The following is a 22,429-nucleotide window of genomic DNA, read 5'->3' on the forward strand; positions in this document are numbered from 1 at the left end:
CTCTACCATATACCAACAATTTATCTTGCATTTGATGCAACTGATAAACTTCACTTCCCACACTCTATTACTTTAAATTATTTTTTGCTTTCCACTCGGATAACTAAATAAATAAATAAATGATCAATTAAAAAAACCCTCTTTGACAAACAAATGTATCTTGATACACACTGAAAGCAACATTTGCTGGGTTTCCCTATTGAAACGGTTTTGCTGTAGGCATCAGGCATCGTGAGAGGAAGCCCGTGGAGCTTTATCATTAGTGCACTGCCTTGAATCTGATTTAACAGGATGACTAATCTCATCCAAGTCAGTGGTTCGTCAACAGGAGACAACTCCAATGAAGAGAATATCCGGTCACAGTCTTATTTTTATCCCAATGAAAAGTGATGAGAGGAAGCTGACCAGATGAGGACAGGAGAGACGAATAATGACACTCTGCTCTGTCTGTGTATGTGTAAGTCTGATGAATATCTGCATACTATATTGAATATTGAACACCGGCATGTAGCTACCACCTTTTTGTTTGTAAAATGTATTCTGTCAACATGGTAACTGTAATATCACCTTTACAGTATGATGAAAGTGTAATAATACAGAATCAGACAGCATCCTGTGAGCAAGCGTTTGTTGGCACTGAGAAGGAAAAAGACCTGTTGGGGATGAGGGGAGAGGGTTTAATAACTGATAATAACAACTACTGCTTAAATGCAAAGTGGTGCATGAACACCACTGAAAAGACTCAAGGTGATCCAGCCCCAACTACAAGCATTTCCAAAGAGAAAAAAAATACAAACTGGGAACTGGTTACAGAGAAGAGGGGGCTGAAAACTAAAGGCTCTGCCTCCCATTCTACTTTTTAATACCCTTTAAACCACAAGTAAGCCTGTAGTCTGAGAGCGAAGCGCTCTACTGGGGTACTGTGAGATCTTTAACATCAGATCGGGCCTGATTATTCAAGATCTTTTATGTGAAAAGAATAATTTTAAATTGGATTCTGGATTTAACAGGGAAGCAATGAAGCGCAGCTAATTTACAAGAAATATGCTCTTTCTATCTAGTCCCTGTTAGTAATCATGCTGCAGAATTCTGAAGAAGATGATGGGCCGCCAATCAGATGAAAGTGGGCTTATGGTGATGGACAAATAGTTTAAATGGCTTGTTCAGGACAGTGGATGAAGTTTTGCACAATCATGCAACATAAATGTTCCAGGAATACGACCACAATAATGGAGGAAATTAGTATAGCAGGTTCCTTCACAGTTTAATTATTCCATTGATGAGTGCAAAGCATGTATTTCACATTATTTCAAAGAACAACAGGAAAATCGACATACAAACCAGCAACTGTGTGAAATACATCATTTCACACAGTCATGGTTTATTGTCAATATTATATCGATCCATGATTTATTACTTATATATATAATGTGATTTATTGACAAATATTTAAATCCCTTTAAAAATAAAATCAGATAAAACAAATAAAGAAGCCTAAAACAAAGGCTTTTTTCTCTCTATGTGGGGTAGTTTCACAATAGACAGATTATGTATACTGACTGCACCATACTAAACCAAATATGTATTTGCACATGCATGCATGGATGTGCAAGTTAGAACTATTTCCCTGAATTGTTAAGAATTTAATTAAACCAAAGCTAAGATGACTTTACAAATTACATTTTTTCCCACGTAAGAACCGTCAGTTAGATTTGGTCTCTTTAAATCTCTCTCTTTAAATGTCACCTATAAAATTATGATTCTGTGACAAATGATATTGAGCCATATATAGTTAACTGTCCCCAAAAGATTATGAAACAAACTTATGACGTTTATTCTATTGCTGAGAATGTGTAGGTCACAATAAAGCAAATCGTTTTTCCTAAAGGGGTGATGTGAGGCAATAAATGACTTAGTTAAGTTAGTCCCTTTATGCAATTTGTCTGGAAGTAATCTGATAGCTCTGGGAATAAGATTTTATCCATTTATTTTTTATGTCTTAAAAACACCTTACTTTTAATACACTTAAAGTTTGTTTGTTTTTTTTCCTCCACCCTGAACCGTACCTCTGTTTATGTCCTTTGGCATGATTATATTCCTTTGTCTTCTTTTGATTCCTAAAAAAGCATCATCCACTGCAATTCAGAACATGGAAAAAAGATTCTAATTTTAAAAACTTGTTCCCCACAGTATCACTCTTCAAGGCATTAAACCATGCAGTAGAGTTCACTGAGCTGTATCCAGCACTTCCCAGAAGAAATGTCCTTTGCGTGACTTCTTACAGAAGAGGAAATGAAACTCAAACAATAACAAACCAAATGAATTTGTGCGGAACTATTTCTAGCTTGCAGACACTTGTGAAATATGAGTGAAATAAATCAGCTTTGCCTTTCAGAGGACGTTGGGGCATCACAGGTCTGCAGCTTCTGCTATGTTACTACACATCTCATCGTGCCGCATCTAGAGTGCCAAGCAATGCTGAATTGCATTTATTGCACTTATTGGCAAAAATTGCACATTTTCATTGATCAAAAGGATTCTGTCTTGATTCTGTAAACAAGGACAAATATTACATTTTTTGTGGTTGTTTTGTTAGTGTTTGAGTGTGCTTCTTTCCATTTTTATAGTCTTTAAAGTTCAATATGTAGGTAAATAGACAAAGGGGGAATAAGGTCAGTGCGATGTTTACCAAAATATTCAAATGGTGATAAAATACATACACCTTGTTTGAAATGTAGCTGCCAATAGGAAAAGTCAAAAAGTCAGTTGGGTGGTGAGATCTCGGCGACAAGTTATTCTGCAGTGACAGATGACATTTCAGTGAGATTTCATCTGGAGTACTCTGGCGCTGAGGCAAAGCTGGCCTTTCACTCTGTCTGCCTAACTAGCATTCATCAGCAAACGCTGACACACAATATCCGCACACATACACCACCTACACAGGAACAGAAAATTTAAATGGCAACTGGCTCTGTGAGTGTAATGCCCCCTTTTGTTGTTGTATTGTTTCAATGGTTTTAGATTCTGCAGTCCTTGTAAGTTTTTCCCATTCACATCCTTATGGATATTTTTCTCCCATTAGTCTGTTTTCCAATACTTCCAGTAATGCAAAATTCCTAGATTGAGATTGTGGTGCATTACATCAGTGGTCCATGGCTAAAAGCAAGTTCTGCAGGTAGAAGGATGTTTTATTCAATCCTCCTTTATTCCTTATTCTTTTCCCTCTTCCCTCCCTTTCTTACCCCATGTTTTCTCTGTTATCTCATTGCATAGGCTGAACATGTAACAGCCCACTGTCCGAGCTATTCAAATCAAGGTTAGCTTGTAATACATGTATTCCTGCCTTCATTTTAGGTTCAGAAGCACAGCAGTAGGCATGCATAGAGACACAGGGTGACAAAGGAATCCTCCCCTAGTGATTTATTTGAACTTTTCCTCCCTTTGAAATGGCATCACAGAGGCTCTGCATGATTAATGTCATCACACTTATATACACTGTTCTATCCAGCTGCTCTATCCAGCTAAATATTTGAAAACCAGGAACTTCCCAATTCATGGTGAAAGGTCTGGATATAGATTGATAAGCATTTTCAGCGTTTCCAATTGCTACACAGTCAGCTGAGCATACCCAACAAGTAACAGTCCAGTGGTGAATTTTACAATCTATGCAAATAAGCTAATAGTGTTTATTTACAATATTGTATTGAATAAAGTTGAATATGAAAAAAAGATGCACAATAAAACAAAAATAAAAATTATGATCTCAAGATTTTATCTTGGATAAGAAGGTGATTTCTGAAACATTCTTTGATTTACAAGTTAGTTCACTAGTTAGTTGATTATGATTATTATTGTTGTTGTTGTTGTTTATTGATTTATATTAAAGCCCAAATGCAGATATTTCTGAATGAATTCGAGCCAAACAGAGAACTAGTGGAGTTGGTCCCATACATAGAGCACAAGCGGTTGCTGAATGTTTTGATGAATATGAAAATTATAGTAATCACAAGCTACAGTATTTCCTCCAGCTCTAGAAACTTGGAGAAGTGACGCCACAACTTGCCAAGCTGCTCCGATGGCACGCTGTAGCCCTAACTAAAACACTATGCTGGGATTTCCCTTTGATTCAAACTCTTAAAGATAAGATGTTCTTTTATTACCTTTTCTGGAGTAGATTTATTTTAATACTTTTAAAGTTTTGGCATTTATTTTTATGTATATGTAAAAAGAATTTTCACAGTAACTTGCGTACATTGACAATAAATATTATAAATATTGACATTTATTATGGTCAGCTGTTCATGTATATTCATCACGGGCATGGTTGTCGAGGTAACAGCAAAATATTTAAAAGATCCAAAATAAATTCAAACTTGTGAATCTTGTTATTAAAGATACATGCTGTACACTCATTCCATCCTGGATAAAGAATAGTTCAAAGAAACTATTAAACGACTTAATTTAATTAACAACTTAATTAAATTACCATGACAATGATGCAGATGATGAGTAGATGTAAACTTCTCACATCAATTGTACTTTTAAAACCTAAACATAACAAGCTAAATTTAGAGTTTAAATCAGTGAAAATGCCTTAGCAACTTTTCTTTACTTTAAATTTAAAAAATAATAATAATAATAATTCTGTGATCAAGTGGAAAGTACCTGGACACAAAAGTAATTTCCCCAAACTAAACAAAGAGACACACTTCAGTACTGTGGAGATAATTTCATTATTTCTTTACATATACTGCTTGCATTTAGACAATACATCTGTTAAGTGTTGTTGTTCCTAGAATTTCACGGTCTGACTTGTAGCTGAAATATTCCTTTGCATGGCTAATTCCACAATGATGCAGAGCAGCAGCACAGAGTGTCTTCCTGTTGACTCCATGCTGAGATTCTGATGCTTCACTTTGCACCTTTTACCTATGAGACTAAACAAGAAGATTCATCCAGTGAGAGTAATTGGAACTTTTCTAATTATTGCCACAATCATAATCATGCTTGTACTGCAGCACTGCCTCTTTGGACTCTGGGGTTCCACTGCTAGGACGGGCACACAGTGGGAAAATGCTAATCAACATCCTGCCTTCATCAACTTATTGGTGACTGGTACACAGCAAAGAGCCTCTTTTCTCTTTTCAAGGGTGGATGCAATCAGACGCAGCACCCATCTATATTTCTTTCCTGAAAGAAAAGGGGAAGCAAACATCTTTGCAGTGGCTCCCCAGGACAGAAATAGAATCTGAATTGCAATCGAACTTAGGGAAATGAATCCTTGTCTGTTTAACTATCTTCATGAACTAATATGCTTGTATGATGATCACTGCAAATGATACTGTTTTCTCAATAACAATATAAAGCAGTTCACAAGATACACATTATAAACGAAACTTTCTTCAGACCTGTTCACATACAGTTTAACAGCCTGAAAATGATTTCTTACCTCCTCCCACTGGTGGATGTAGCGAATGAGTCTAGAGAGGCGCAGGAGGCGCAGTAAGCTTAGTATCTTGGTAAAGCGGACAATGCGTAAGGCGCGTGCCGTCTTGTAGAAATCCGAGTCAATGCGCGTCTCCACAATGAGGAAGATGTAGTCTACGGGGATGGAGGATATGAAGTCGACCACAAACCAGCTCCGCAAGTACTTGATCTTGATCTGCTGCGGATCTAAGATGATTTCTGTGTTATCTTCTTTGACGATACCCGTCCTGAAATTAAGAACCAGGTCCATGAGGAAGAAGGTGTCGGAGACAACGTTGAACACAATCCACGGGGGGGTGTGCTCATCCTTGAAAAAGGTGATGCCCACAGGGATGATGATGAGGTTTCCAACCATCAGCAGCAGCATGGTCAAATCCCAGTAAAACCTTGTTGGTGAGAGACATGGAGAAATGCAGAAATATAATGAATAACAAAGTCAGAATATAAAAATATGAGGTAACATTGTTGTGTTTGTCTTTCACAGAGTGAAACTGCACAATTTAATTGCCTGCAAACAAAATAAAAGAAGACAACATTTTGTACATATCAATAGTGTCATTTTCTTTTAACTTATAGTGTGAGTATTAAAGTGGGCTGCTTTTTTATTCTGGTTGCTGTGTTATATTCAAGCATCAATGACATATACATATACAGCACAAGGCATAGTCAAATTAAATATGCATGTTTGATGAACTGAGGAGACCAACATTTGTTCTGTGTTAGATAAAACTTTAAGAAAAGGAATGTGTGGCCTCTTTTTCTTCCATCTGGCAGCTCCATATTTTATTCGATATTTATTGTCCAGTGTATCCACTATCAATATATCTCTACGTCTTGGATCTCCTCTATTGTACCAATTTCCCTCTTATTTACAAAATCTCTTGCTTGACTTTCATTCCTTTCCTCTCCAGAGCATACCTCTACCTCTCCGGGCTCTCTGTTCCACCTGCTTCCTACTCTGACTAAAGATCACAATGTCATCTGCAAACATCATTGTCCATGCAAACTCCTGACTGACCTCATCAGTCAACCTGTCCATCACCAATTCAAACAAGAAGGCAATAAGAGTTGATCCCTGACATAATACCACCACGCCTTGAGCCCATCTGTTACACCTAGCACATCTCACCATTGTCTTGCTGCCCTGATACCTGTCCTATAACAACCATACATACTTCTCTGTCACTCCCCTTAAACCTCTGCACTTTCTGATTCACTAACTGTTCACAAACAGCCAGCATCTCCTCACCTCTGTTTCCTTAACCTACATGTGAAAGGAAACTGAATGGTCTGCTCCAATCACCATTCTCTCTCCCTTTGGAACACTCAACTGCTTCATCCAACTTACTTATTAGAATTCCTCTTTCTGATATTAAACCTGTGGGGCATACACACTGACAGCATTTAACATCACCCAGTTCCCTTTACCTGTCAGAGTCCCTGCCTTTCCTTCTCTCTCATCACTGACCTATTTTAAGCTTTTATTACTATGTATGTAGTGTTTAGCAAGCTTACATGAACATGGTGTAAAAATGGTTTAATAAACTCTGCACTTATGAACGTAGCCAATATGTATCCATGACAAAAAGGGGGCCTGATATGAAAACATGTGTGTAGGCATGCCTCTAAATCACACCTCAAAGGTCAGCGGAGGTTAACTGTTAATTAAAAACTGTACTGTGACCTCGTCAATCTTCCAAACCAGAGAGTTTGGATATAAATTGCGCACTCTGCTGGCTCAGTAATTGAATCATTGTGCATTGATGCAGTGATTGGTGATTTACCCACCCACTTCTAACTGGGCCATAAAAATTTGTCTTTGGACAAAACTTACATCAAGAGCAAGGCTATAAAAATGAAGAAGAATGGATGCTACATATATAAACAAGATAGGATAGAGATTTTTACTGAAAGCTCGCTAAATTACAACAATAAATTACTGCTGTTTGACTTCTTTGTTGGAGCTAAAATCGGTAGATTTCATGATTTATTCTCAGTATGTTTCAGTGAATATATCCAGTGTTTACAGTGAATTGCTGCTCCACAGAATCACACAGTCACATCCAAAAACATCCCTGGTCCAAATCATATTAAGTTAGATATACCAATATCAAACTGCTGGCTTCATAGAGCAAACACATAAAAAAAACAAAATGAAAATGTAAGATTTGTCCTGTTATTTGTTTCTGTATTTCTTTTGATAAACAGTTACAACTAAAACAACAATTTCTCTAAGAAATATGAGACATATGTGTGATTAAGCACACATTGCCATTACACACCTGTAATATATTCACTGATCATTGCAGCAGTTTGAGTCCTTTTAACTGTACACAAGACAAAAAACTTTTATTGATGCAGGAGAAAAGCAAACATTGGAAATCACTGCTGTTTGCAATAGAGTATCCCTATTTCTGGTTCTCATTGTTATGTCTGAGAACACAATCTCTGATGCACACATCTATGGATAGAATTTACACCAGTCTGGATGAAAATGTTAAAATGTTTCTTCAAAAATAGCACAAGCAGTTATGAGGTTTGTAATGTGTTTAGACAGTTCCACAGCATGCAGATATGTACACTACATCTCAGTTTTATGTGCATTGCGCACACAGACACATTCACTGAGGAAACAGTGACAGTAATTGGAATTCTTCAAAGTAAAAGGGTATCTACTTTTCCAGATTGTTGTCAAGTGGAGTTATATTTAGACCGACCCTGCCACCACTGTGTGCTCACATTAAGACTGAAACCCAGAAGGACAAGTAAAACTTTGAAGGAAGAAATGCAAACATTGGTAAGGGCATTTGTGCTTCATACTGCCATGTTTCCCCAATATTAAACAATTTAAATATTATTTACATGAAATAAAGTTTTCCCTAGAATACCTGTCTTACAGTATTTGTAAACTTCATTTTACTACTTATATTAGTCATGAATGTGCAGCAAGACACACAAATCTTTCTTAAAATTCAAGATTGAGTTCATTTCCTCAACAAAGGCCAGACTGTTTTTATTATAACTGATCAAACATTATAATTTTGAGGAAAAAATAAAAATCAATGAATGAAAGCTTAAGGGAAATGTTTTTTCTTTTTTCCGTGTTTGTAAAACATGCATGGAAACTGGTTTTCATGCCATAATAACAACATTTACGACAACTTTTCCTGACATGAATTAGTCCCATCTAACAAATAAATTCAGTAAACACCTCTGTTTAAAATGTTCAAGGCCTAGGACTAAGATTAGTCCATGTCTGGGAAACTGAGCCTAAAGGTCTATAGCCATACTAATAAGTCTGTGAAGCTGGATTCAGCCAGAGTGGTGCTTTGCCTGTACAATGTCAATAATAACATGCTTAAGCATATTTAAGAGCAAATATTGCTGCACAATAAATAAATATAAATATGAGGCAAATGGACCATGGACCATGGACTTTGGACCTTGGACAATGGACTTTGACCAGACAAAGCCGGCGCTTTGTAAATGCACTCAGAATTTTAACTGGGTATCTTTTAGCTACAGAGAAAAGGAGAAAGCAAGCTATAGAGATATAGACTTGACAATTGTCCAAGTACTGCTGGCACCTGTTTGATCAAACCTCACTTATCACTATTGAAACAATCATTGATTAAAGAAAATACAAATAAAAAGCAAATCTTGACTCTGATAATTATTGATTTTGCCCCAATACAATATTTAGGGATAAGCAGTTACTTTTAAAGAGCAGTGTAAAAATCTCCGTGATCTCAGTGTGTCTCTATCAATAGACTGTGTTTATGTGCATGTTTGTTCATGCATGCATGAATAAATGCTCATGATTTCTCTTTTTCAGTCTTGCAGCTGCCTTCTAATGGAGGTCATGCCACCTAAACGTAGCAGGGATCCATTTACTGTGTTTTATTATGCACTAGGACCCTGACATAGGAGACATTGTTCTATAAATATAGTTGGGTGAGCCTGGGATGTTAGACGGACATTTCAAAGGCATTAAACAATCCCATATCTGTATGTGCACAGAAAATCAGAATTTTCACCTGTGTGATAGGATGCCACCTGTTTTAAAATAAAAGCAAAAGGAAGTCAGCTAGTATTGCTAGGTTAGCAGTGCTTTTATTTTGTTACATGATTCTTAAGGAGCTCCCAATTGATGCTGCGGTTATTATGGACACGTAAGCACAAATAAAAATGTAAAACTAGGTGTGAAATCCATTCTAAATGTCAAAAAATTAAAAGTTTTATTCAGTAAAGAAATACTACTTCTATGTCTGGATCTGAGTCCATTACATCAGTTTTACATGAATCAGTCTTTTGTAAAACACAAAGAATAAAACAGTGACAAAGTTCCTTACAAGTTTATAGCAAATTATGGAAAAATGTGGCCAGAGATCACATTTTATGAGCAAAGTATCAGAGATTGCATGACAAAAAATGTAAATAACGGGAAGGCAGGTCTGATGGGTGTGTGTAAAACATATATGTATATTTTTTTTATTAATTAGTCTAGAAAAACATTTTTTTAAAAACTAAAAAAATATAGCAGTGAGATAGCTCACACCTAGCTTGTTATGATGCTCAGAGTTCACTGTACCGATGAAGGGAGCCCTGACATTTAGCTGTCTGCAGGGACAGAGTCACAGACCACTATGCTCTCCGGTGGGGTGACCAGGGACAGCAGGAACATGTTGTCACCCTTAGAGTGCATCTGACTACACGATAAGCCTTTCTCATTCTCCTCACCCTGCCAGCCAGGCTACCTGAAAGGGACTATGAGAGCCCCCACAAACAGCCTTACAGTACACACGCTTACCTTTCAGAGTAGCTTATATCTAAATTGAGGAGGCACAAGGCTAGGATACGAAAATGGAGTATATACAGTATGGCATTGAATATACAGGGAGCAAATGTTCATAATTTTGTATGTGTGCAAGTCTGCGCACCTGTTTACATTTTGATTGTAGAAATATCTATCTGCTGGCTACCATGCTGAGAAAATGATGGATCCCATACAATCAGATTGACTGTCATGTCAGAATTGGAAGGCTTTTGATCCCCAGCTCCTCCAGTGAGAGTGAGTGTGATAAATAAAGGCTCTACAGTTTGTGAATGTGAATGTGGCTTGTGCTGTAAAGCACTTTGAGTGGTCAGTAAAGACAAGACAAGTGCTGGAAAAGGAACTAGCTTTAAATGTCAGTCCCTATATCAGTCCAATCTGATTACCGTAAAGCTATACACTCTTTCAATACAAACTTCAGATGTGTAAGACGACATGAAGATTTTTCTTCCATGTGGACATGTCAGTTTGTATGTTTTCATGTACAGTATGAGTTATTTCACTGAAGCTGTTAATCTGTCATTAGCTAAGCAGTTTAAACCCACTAATCCCACAGTATATATATTAAAACTGGTTTGTTGACCCATATAACCATTAAGATTACTTGGCTAAGGTGAGAGATTATCACTGTGTTGGTGAGAAGCGTTGAATGTATGTAAGAAGGAGAGTTTAATCACGGTGTTCATCATCTAATCCTCACCACTTAACCACCAAACCACCCACTCTAACCTATTTTTCTGACTGTAAAAATTGTCCTTCTGGAGGTCCTGAAAAACACTATTATTTAAATGACCACGAGTCTGAACATTCATTACTGCCATGATTTTGTTGAGGGAAAGCTTCTTTCTGTATAGTTAGTCTGAAACAAGACTTGCTATCTAAAAAAAATTAGACATTGACAGACTAGACTTATTTTTCTATCCACTTACTTAATGTTTAATTTATAATTTTGTAGGGCACATACCAAAATAAATTGTGTTTGTGCTACAGTGTCGTCTGATAAAGGAAGCATTTCAAGTGTAGTGTGAAGGGTTTAATTACAGATTGTAACACACTGAAAGTCTTTCATTCACTTCTCCCTTTTCCAGAAATACAGAAAAATTACTGTCGCTTAAACATGAAAAAAGCCTTTGTGGACCAATATTTGATATGGACCTTAGTTATAGAAAACTCTTCAAATACATTTCTGGAAATAGATCACCCTAAATCCTACGGTCCTTAATGTGTTTTAATCTTGGTAAATGTAAACGTAATGCAGTGTACTATGACTGATTTTTTTTCTGGTTTTGAAAATAATGAAAAACAATATATATATTTCTCTCCTGAACAAAAGAAATGCATGTGTTTCATAGCAGGGGAGCTGTATTTTAGGTGTGATTAAATGTCATAGGACGAACTTAACAGAACAGTTATATATTAAACTTAAACTCACATGATAAATGACAGAGCAACAGCTTCTCTTAGTCCACTGCCAGTTGTGAATTAGTGAGCACGGGGTGTGAATGGAAATTAAGCATGAAAAGCTTTTGTGAAAGAGAAAAAAATCACTTAATTTTACATAAGCTATGCTTAGCCAAAGGGAAATGCAATCTATGGTAAAGCCTTTCACAAATAACAGGAGAACAACATCAGCAACAAAAAAGGCCTGTTTACTGCCCATAAAGGCATAGTCCACTGGTCTTAAACAAGCCAGTTGGCAAACACAGCAAGATTTAAGTGTTTAGGAGAAAGAAAATCAGGTTAAAAGGGTTAAACCTATTTTTTGTTGTCACCCGCTCCAATGAACTGTCATAACGGTGCTGTCTTGGCTAAGCACAGCCAGTAGGCATACTGCAAGCACATCATTGACACTGGGGCTGTGCCGTTAAAAGAAGCTATATTTAGGTGAGGCATGCAGTTTTATCAAACCTAGGCTAAGAAGATTCCATCAGAGCAAATCTCCCCAAACCTAGGCTAAGAGAAAACAGGGATTTACTAAATGCCTACAAAGGGTAGAGGAGAAGCAAAATCAACTGAAAGGGGTCAGCATTACGCCACTAAAAGAGATCCATAAATAAAATTGCTAGTAGTGTTTCTGGTGGGACATCAAGCTAAGGGTACAGGGGGTGATTTTTTCATTCAGCTCTAAAACTATCTGGGACAGTTACTGAACACACATAAGAAAGATTATGCTTTAGACAATGTCATAACTGCTGCAGTAAACAACTCTTAAAAGAGAAGAACTATAGCCCTTTACGAGTAGACACAGGCAAATGTAACCTCGACTTCCCAAATTCTAATCAATGGAATATAGCCTGCTCTCAGAAATTGATAAACACTTTCAATAGCACTTCACAACACATTTATTAGCTTTATATGAGGAAACGCACCCTGTATTGATCAACATTACCAGCAATCATCAGCTCCCAAACTCTGTGCGGACTTTTGCATTTATAGGTCAAACTCTGTTTAGGTATGTTAAGATATTTCATTTGCTCAGTTTATTATCTTAAAGTATACAATGCATTATTTGGGAGATAATTAAAAGGGGCACTATAATAATGTAGGTTACCTCAGTCAAAAACACCATATATATTGATCATTCTCTGTAAATGGCTCAAAAGGAATTTAAACACTTCAGTAATGCAATAACTCCTGTTTCGTTTCACTTCTTCTCCATTCAAATTCCATGACAGAGTACATGCAGGGATTCAAAAGCCCCTAACCTGGCTAAGCATCTTAGGGAAACTTTCTAAATGCTGCAGTGTCAGTTCCAGACATTTAAGAATATGCCCCAGAGCCACTCACTGAGATATGTCCAGCCTAAATTTGCTGTGATGTTTCAATAGCTCTAAAGTATACTCTTGAAAACTCTGACTAAATCATAGAATCACCAGATCCACTTTGCAAACTGACCAGATGTAATCAGATAGCCCACTGAGAAAAATGCTCAGTCAAGATATTTCATACATCATTTAGCCAAGTCTGTCTTTTATACCATCTTTCGGTGTCACTGGGATCAGAGTCTTCCCAAGCTCAAAAAGTGCAACCTGTTCTCTGAAAGAAGAAGAACTATACATGGGTAGTCTAAAGTCAACAAAAAAGTAGACCTTCAATGGGAGAAAATGAAGAGACGGTGAGTGACAGGGCTGTAAATGACAAAGAAAGGACAGAGAGCACTCTATGAGTATGAGCTGTGTCATGAGCAGAGATGGGCAGTAACGCGTTACAAGTTACTGGTAATGCGTTTTTGTAATCCGATTACTTTTTTAAGTAACAAGTAAAGTAAGGGATTACTATTGCAAAAACGGTAATTAGATTACCGTTACTTTCCCGTAGGAACGCTGCGTTACTGCGTTACTAAAACCGTGATTTTTTTTTTTGCGAGAATGGCTCACAACAATGACGGAAGCAAGTACATCATTTGTGGCAACAGCTGTGTGCAGATCAACAATGGATAATATATCGAGTGCGGGAGAGAATGTGAGCGTGCAGCGTTTAAAGCGTGGAAGTACTGACCTTACTTTGAGTTTGATTCCATAAAAAGTGACAAAAACATTAGTGTCCGTTGTGCGTGGGAAGAAAACTTCTTTTTACAGCGAAAAAAACCCTAAACTTCCGAGCAAGCACCAAGTGCGCTATGACGTAATGGGAAATTCACAGAGAAACTGCGGATTCTTCCACTGACCGCTGCGGCACACCTGCACCACGGTAAACCTCCGCCTATCCCGGTCCTGCTTTACAGGTGAAAATAGAGCAACAGGGCCGCTAGTCTGTGACTTTATTTATTTTCTGCTGTGTTTTACTTGCATCTATTTGAAAGAGTGAGTGTAAACACACAAAAAATATATTTTATGTGCTGGAATGTGCAGAAAATAGGTTTAAATATTAAACAAATTTCTTCCAGTCAGAGAATGGTGCATATAATTAAATTTTTGCTTGATGCATAAAGTTAAAAGATTAAAACTAATAAAACAAGTTTTAAAAAGGGACTTTTCCATTTGATTACATTTTGTATGATGGATTATGCAGAAAATGTAGAATTGGGCTGAAAGATCTATCGCTTTATCACCTATTCAGGTTGTAAATCGTGTTTTTAAAAAGTAACTAAGTAACTAAGTAATTAATTACTTTTGAAAACAAGTAATCAGTAAAGTAACGGGATTACTTTTTGGGGAAGTAATCAGTAATTAGTTACTGATTACTTTTTTCAAGTAACTTGACCAACACTGGTCATGAGCATGCATTTATCCTACTAGCATGTGCCACTATCTGCTTTGTAGACTGTCATCCTGCCACTAATTGCGTCTGTGTTTTATCATGATGCCTTGTTATCTCCCATAGGGTCCTTAATGTCATGTCAAAGGAGTCTCCTGACAGCCAGACACAGAGTAAACATTGGCCAGTGTCCCCTTAAATGAATTCAAAACCTCTTTTCACTACAAGCAAGAACCTAACATCAATAAAGAAGTGGGACTTGGAGAGAGATGGAGCAATGGGTTTTCTCTCACCACAGATGAGATGCTACGATAATCAAGTGACTATAATACCTGTAACTGGTCACTGTGTACACCATTACTTCATGACCTTACTGCAGGATTGCACCAGTGCTGGGCCAAAGTTTTCATCACTTTGCAAGCTGCTACTCAAACATGGCGTAAAAAAAAGAATCGCACGAAAAACCAAAACAAAAAACCATTAGTATCTAACTCCATTCAGAGGTCAAAGGGTGAGAGGATAGGAGCATGAAAACCAAAAAAAAAAAAACACAGTAGAGATAAGATGTAAAATCAGTGACAGAAAATAAGCAGTTGAACAACCACCAAGATAGATTAACCAGGGAATGCAGCAGTTTTAGGAAACATCCAAGTCTTCAGGACATAAAATAGAAGCAAATTGATCACCTTATCTTTATTTTTTAAAGTCGTTGTTTCTGGAAACATAAAAAGTAGAGGTAAATAAGACCAAAGTCAATAAAGCTTTAAAGCTGTTGGAAACTCCTCAGCATGAAATGAAACTAAATCTCAGAGGCTACATTGTATCTGATTTTCACTGGTTTGCGTGAGTAAGCAAAGGCTTATGTGCAGGATTTATCCTTTTTTTTTGTTGCTTTGTTGTTTTTTTCTTAGCTCTGTAATTTCTAGATGCCAAACATGGTCAGGACTTAGCTTTATACCTGCTAACTTTGCTGGAGCCTCTGTGCGATTGAAAACTGAGTAACTTGTTATGGCCAAAACTGGTGTGGAGAAAAAGGGGATGTGATATCTGCTGTGAGATGGTGCAGATAAATCACCCTATAGCAGAGTGGAGTGAGCAATCTGTCTCTCACCACTGCCTGTCTCATAATCCAGCCATTTGTCAAAGTCTTTGAGACACCCAGCATGTGGCAGGGCCAGGCCAAGCACATTGATCCAGGTAAGTATTTCCTCTCTACTGTTTCATAAGCACTTTAGCCTTCTATACATTTGTGAAGCTTCAACTATATAGTGGTAACTTGAAGTGAATGAGTTATGTTAGCAATGGGATAATGCCAATCGCAGGTGATCTCGATATTTGATCTTGTAAGACACAAACCCTCATTTTCTGTGACATAAAACGTATTGAATGTCCCTATAATATGTTGTATTATGGTATAACTGTCACCTTTACATGGTCATTCTCCTGATCCACCTAAACCTACTGTTTTATTTTGCATATTCTGCTAATTAAGTCTGAAGTTAACAGAATTTATCTGTGTAGTTGATTCTCTAATGACGAGCATCTCTAATTAAATTATTAATCATTATTTTTATTGCGTCCATCCCCCGGAGTACAGCATTGATGACTGTTTCAATTCAATTTCAGAAGGATGGTGAGGGGGGGATCCACCTGGGACGCAGGCAGGGCTTAAAAGGTCAATCTGTATGTACTACAAATAACAGAATCTCTGTGAGGAGAAATGAGAGGGTTGGTGCTTCAACATGAATACACTGTTCATGTTTTAGTTGCCATTATATGTAAAATGATAAATAAAGTCTTTGGGTAATTTCAGGGATAAAATAAAACACCAGGAAGTCATTGAGCTTGGGGTACAAAATGATGGCTTTCTTTTCCCCTTGAAACCTCATTGCATTGTAAAATTAATGAATCCAAAACACATGGCACTTAAATAGAAAAGCACAGACTAAGACATGCAGTTGCAAACAGTATTTTACTCAGGTCTGTATAAAAAGTGTCCCTGAATGCTCAATAGGAGACATCAGAGAGAATTGATAGCCTACAGGAAGTGTTTAAATCCAAGAAATCTTAATTAGCAATTCCAAACATGCTGACATTTCCCATAAAATACACTGTGCTGTGTCTGCTTGATTGCTAGAAACCAAGTGATTTCTTGTTTTTAGAATTTTCATTTTTCAAGGCTGTGTCACTGCATTACCTATAATCAAAGTAAAGAATGCCCTGTTGGGTTTCCTTTGAAGATTACACCTACAGTACCTAATGTGGTTTTTTGGTGACTGCTTTTTTAAACAGCACTGATTGCATCATGGGCACAACTGTTTGAATAATAACTGTCAATCTGCCACGTTCAAAACAAAGAATGACAAAAATAATGAAGACTATAGTAAACTGTCACTGTAAATCATCAGAGTTACTATCACTTCCTAAATATTGACTTTCACCCCTTGAACATAATTCATACGTTACATAGAAGGTAGGCATTTGGCACTTGTGTAAAACACCCATTTAAGAACATATTCTCTCTATGGTGAAAAGCAAAAATGTTTTACATTCACCTGACACTTTATTAGGTTTTTATTTGTTACCCCTTGCTAGCACCAGGTTGAACTTTTCTTTGCCTTTAGAACTTCCTCAATTCGTCGAATATTCCTCCGAGATTTTGGTCCATCTTGATACGATAGCATCATCCAGTTGCTCCAGATTTGTTGGCATCCATGATGCCAATCTCCTGTTTGACTACATCCCAAAGGTGCTCTATTGTATTGAGAATTGGTGACTGTGAAGGCATTCTGAGTTAAGTGAACTCACTGTCATATTCAAGATGCTAGGTGGAGATTATTTGAACTTTGTGATCTGATGAATTATCCTGCTGGAAGCAGTGTTCAGATGGATACACCGTGTTCACAAAATGATGGACATGGTCAACAACAACAACACTCAGATAGGCTGTGTGGTCAAGTGTTAAAGGGACCCAAAGTGTTCCAAGAAAATATCCCCCACAGTATTACACCACCACCACTTGCTAATACATAGCAAGATGTAGCCTCGCTTTCATGTTATTTATGCCAATTTTTGATTTTACCATCTAAATGTTGCAGCAGAAATCAAGACTCATCAGACCAGGTGCAAATTGTAGCCTTGGTTTCCTGATTTTAGCAGAGAGGCGTGTCACCCAGTGTGGTCTTCTGCTGGTATAGCCCACTTGCTTCAAGATTCAACGTGTTGTGCATTCAGAGAAGCTCTTATATAAAAGCTCTTATGAATATAGCATATGATTATTTGAGTTACTTTTGCTGTCTTATCAGCTCAAAGCAGTGTGGCCATTTTCCTCTGACATGCCACACACTGGATAATTTCTCTTTTTCAGATCATTCTCTGTAAACATTTTTATTTAGAAAAGCATTTGATTAATTTCTTCTTATGCTGTTTTTATAGTTTTATTGTTTTACATTGTTTTATTTACTGTTATATTGTTTTTATATTTCCATTTCCTGTGTTGTAAAGCACTTTGTGATTTTTATCTGTGAAAAGCGCTATATAAATAAATTTTACTTACTTACTTACTTACTAAACCCTAGAGATGGTTATGTAGGAAAATCCCAGTAGATCTGCAGTTTCTGAAGTACTCAGACCAGCCCATCTGGCACAAAGAACCATGCTTTGTTCACAGTCACTTAAATCACCTTCCTTTCCCATTCTGATGCTTAATTTGAACTTTAGCAAAATGCTCTTATAGGCCAGTGACACTATAATATGTTTATTATTTTCCAAACATTTCTATTAACAACCAGTAGAATAGGTGTGTTTAATATGGCGGTCAGGGACTGTATTTACCTCTGGTCAGTAGGACAACAATCACAATTGTCAAGTCAAGAAAAACAACACTGAAATGTTTTAAGAGAAAAGTGTGCCTTGGCTGGCTAGATTTGTGCATCCACCTGGAGAGATTATAAACTGATGTTGCATTGCAAAGGATGGTGAACCAGGAAGGGCCCACGTCAAGCATACCAGCTGGGTCACATGTGGTACTAAGCAAATACTATTTCCAACAGGCTTTCCCATTTTCAAAATGCATGTGATGTCCAGACAATCGATATAATCTCACCTCAACAACAATACCATCACTTTGCCAAGATTAAACTCTGACTAATACATAAAGCTGAATTAAATGCCATATCAGGTGCAGAAAAAATGCAATGCAAAAAAAAAAGGGCCATTCTTCCACAGTTGTGGTCATGTGTCCTGATTAAACACTCCCACACAAGTGTGCCTGGCGAGGTCATGCAGCACCGTTCAATCATTCTGCCACTATGACAGGCAACCTTCCACCCACCGGCCACGCACATCCTCCCTGGGCTCCCTCCATTAAATAAATTGTGCTGTAATAATCTCTTGGCTCCCAATATTGGTGGCTGAGCACAGAAGCCTATTTTGATTACCCCACTTTCAGGCCAAGCCAGAACCATCTGTAATCCCCATGTTTTACCATCACTACATTAAAGAAGGAATTATTTAATGGAGACTGAAAGAGAAATGGTGTCATTATCCTATGCTTTCTGAAGCAGACATTTCCCCCACCTTTCTATGTAGATTACCACTATAAGAAAATAAGAAATGGTTGGTGACAGATCATGCTTACACTTTGCTCTCTGAGTGTCAAAAACATATTAAACTGGGCTACAAAAATGCAGGCTTTAGGCAACTGGCACCCAGAGTGTGACTCCCGCTCACCACAAGGAGGAGAGTCATCATTGTTCCAATCATGTACTGTATGTTGCTCCATCTCATTTTTTCAATACATCCAATGATGGAAAGCTGAAGGTCCCACGAGACCCAAACAAATCAATGGCAAAATGTAGTCTCAAATTAACTGTAGTGAACCTAACTGAAATAGAGAATGCTGTTATTCAATCAGATCCCTTACGCTCAACACACAAACATAGTACACACAGAAATGCATGTGAGCACTCAGACTGGTACAGTAAGCATGCTGTATCCTCAACAGAAAGCCAGCAGCTGTTAGTGGCTGCTAGTGCTTGATAAGGCTGCTAATTCTTGATAAGACCTGTAAAGCTAAACTGCACAACTTTTAAAAATATCTCTGAATTCATGAAGTGAACAGTGATGAAAATACTTATTCCATTGATATCTTGCAAAGTGTAAAGACAGTTTCTGTAGAGGGAGCACATCTACCAGCTTTACTCATATCAAGTACACTGAGTTCTTAGTTGCCAGTTTTACTGCAGCTATGATGATAATATGAGAAATTTTCTACTGTCATCAGTTTGAGGTATTGGGTGGCAATAAATTCTCACTCAAGCACTGAATCCAAAACCAGTTAACAAATAGCAAATGGCAGCAAATGCCTTCAGCAACAACGAGTATAATTTTATCTAGTCTGTAAATTGCCTAAAAGTTGACTCCCTTTACCTTTATTTCTGCATTAATATGCACGGTGGTTACTCTCTCTCATATGTTCTTTGCAAAAGAATATCAGAAGCAAAGTTGTAAAACATGTCAGTTCAGATTTATTATTCCTGCTGTCTACAACACAACTGAATGCACATGAGGAATAAAAGGCTGTTGTAAAAGTGGACCTTGCAGAAGAGATTTGCCTTACTGTTCCAAAGGGATTTAACTGATTGACAGAAACTGCAGGACAGCCGACCTGATTCTGAGAATGCGATGGCGGTAAAGTTCCAAAGCTTAATAATAATAATAGAAATAAAGTTTGAATGCATGACATCTTCTTTTCGATTTCTCCAGGGAATTGTAGAAAACTTTCCAACAGATGTGTCCTCTGGGCCCTGAATTGCTAGATAATTAAAAGGCTCTTCTTGATCAGAAGGTTGCATACTAATATTGCACCTCATCAGTTGTGTAGAAGTCTCCACAATGCTGTTCCATTGACAGACCCTTTTCAAAAGGCTCTATGCAAACAGGTAAGAAAATAATAATCATCTGGTTTCCATCATAAGAAGAAGACAGAAGAGCCATTCTGTGAGAGGGATGTCATTCTGTCAGTCAAGCACCAAAATATCCTGTCTATAATATGCTATTAGTTTTATTGCTCTTTATTTCAAGGACATGCTGTATTGATAGGTGTCAGCTCTATCGCTTTTTCATGATTGAGACAAGAAAAAAACTTGCAGAAAGGATATCTAAAAAACATAAAAGGCAGTGATCTCAGCACCAATCGCATGTATTGTTCAAATACCCTATAAAACTCCCACATGTATTTTACAGCCATCACAACATTAATATTTTTCCTTATACAAAAGGTACATTGATAAACCGGTCTTATTTTTTTCCGTCACCCTCTGGCAAACGGACTGCATCTGCTCACTGTGAGTTGCTTGCTCAGAATCGAAGGAGGCTGTTCAGCTTTGGATCTGGAAATTAGGCTGTAGATTGGATTATGATGCCATTTTTAATCTGCCTTTTTCCCTTGCAAGATATTGCTCCTCCCCTGCTTCTTAGTGTTATACAAAACTTGACAAGAGGAGATTTTGCTGAATTCCGCTACAGTGATGACTGTGATTCCTTGTGACACTCTAATTTGAGCTTATACAGCCAAAGCTTTGATGCAGACATGGGAATAAAACTTTTAGTCACAGAGACCCTTCTCCTCTCCAGGCCCATTAAAAGGTCCCAGAAATCTCCTTGTGTACTTTAATTACAGTCATCTTGCACTGTCCTTTTTCCTGATTTTGAGGTTGTAGGCATTCATGTGTCTTCTTTCAGCGTCACTTTGTCAAAAATTAAATACTAGCTCTGACTCAGTGGCAACAGACTTTCTGGCCTAATGTGCTATGTTTTTCCATATTGCTTCCAAATTGGTCTGAAATGCTTTTTGAGAAATGTGACTACTGGTTTAAAAAAACAACAACAAAAGGTTCTCTTGATATTGACTCCATTAAATAATTTAGCAAAATGAAATGAAAGAAATGAAATGTGTCCTTTGTCTTTTTCATGTTACTCACAGCAAAATATGCAACCCTCATGAAGAGTTAAATAAAGCATAGACTTAGCTTTTCCCTGTCCTGATTGCATGCCACATCTGTGGTTTTAATTGTACAGTTGAGCGATTGCAAAATCATAGCGTTGAGTGCTCGTAGCACAAGCAAATGGTTCTCAGATCACCAAAATGTTTAATTATGATAATATACAGTATCCATCATCATACCCCAAACAAGTGGGTGGCGACCTCATTTTTTTTTAAAAATTACTTCTCTCTCAGTGCATCTGTTTATTTTGACAGATCTCAATGATAGAGTCAAACATGTACTTGTTTTATAAGTACTTGTAATCTTGTTTTAGGATCTTGCTCAAAGACACTTCAGAACCAGCGGCTGGTGCCAAATCTCTGACCTTTGAGTATCAGGACAGTCTCCCCAAGCACTAAATCACCCTTCACCTGACATTTAACATGGTGAGTAAGAGAGCAGAGGGGTCAGAGAAAACACAACCAGCTGGGAGGAGCATAACAAAAAGGGCAAACTGTCTAATACATATCTCACATCATCCTGATGGCATGTCCTAAGTGTGTTTGGATTTACACAAAGTCATCAACAGTGTAGAGTATACCTGCAAAAACACACACACACACACACACATGTATATATATATATATATATATATATATATATATACATGTGTGTGTGTGTGTGTGTGTGTGTGTGTGTGCGTGCACACATGTGTGTGCATGTGTGTGACTGAACACATTACCAAGCCCGCCCAATACTCACACACCTGTACGCTACTGTATCATTTAGTATACATGAATGTAGTTTGGTTTAAAAGGCTATTGAAGCCAGTCTTACTTGTTAGTTAACAGCCTCTGTGTAGCCATAAATCAGAGATACTTGGCTAATAAAAAAAATGAAGGGCAATAAAACCACAGAGTAAACT

General features: G+C 37.4%; 1 protein-coding gene across 1 annotated transcript in view; it reads right to left on the reverse strand.

Annotated features, from left to right (window-relative positions):
- The window catches only part of hcn4 (hyperpolarization activated cyclic nucleotide-gated potassium channel 4), a 66,461-nt gene that overhangs the window by 42,621 nt on the left and 1,411 nt on the right, over positions 1 to 22,429 (reverse strand). Inside the window, exon 2 of the mRNA XM_035905000.2 lies at positions 5,450 to 5,873. Within this exon, the coding sequence (XP_035760893.2) occupies positions 5,450 to 5,873 (424 nt within the window). The remainder of the gene's footprint in view (positions 1 to 5,449; positions 5,874 to 22,429) is intronic.

This window comes from Neolamprologus brichardi, chromosome 1 (genome assembly GCF_056152115.1).
Source record: "Neolamprologus brichardi isolate AB-2024 chromosome 1, ASM5615211v1, whole genome shotgun sequence".
Taxonomy (NCBI): Eukaryota; Metazoa; Chordata; class Actinopteri; order Cichliformes; family Cichlidae; genus Neolamprologus; species Neolamprologus brichardi.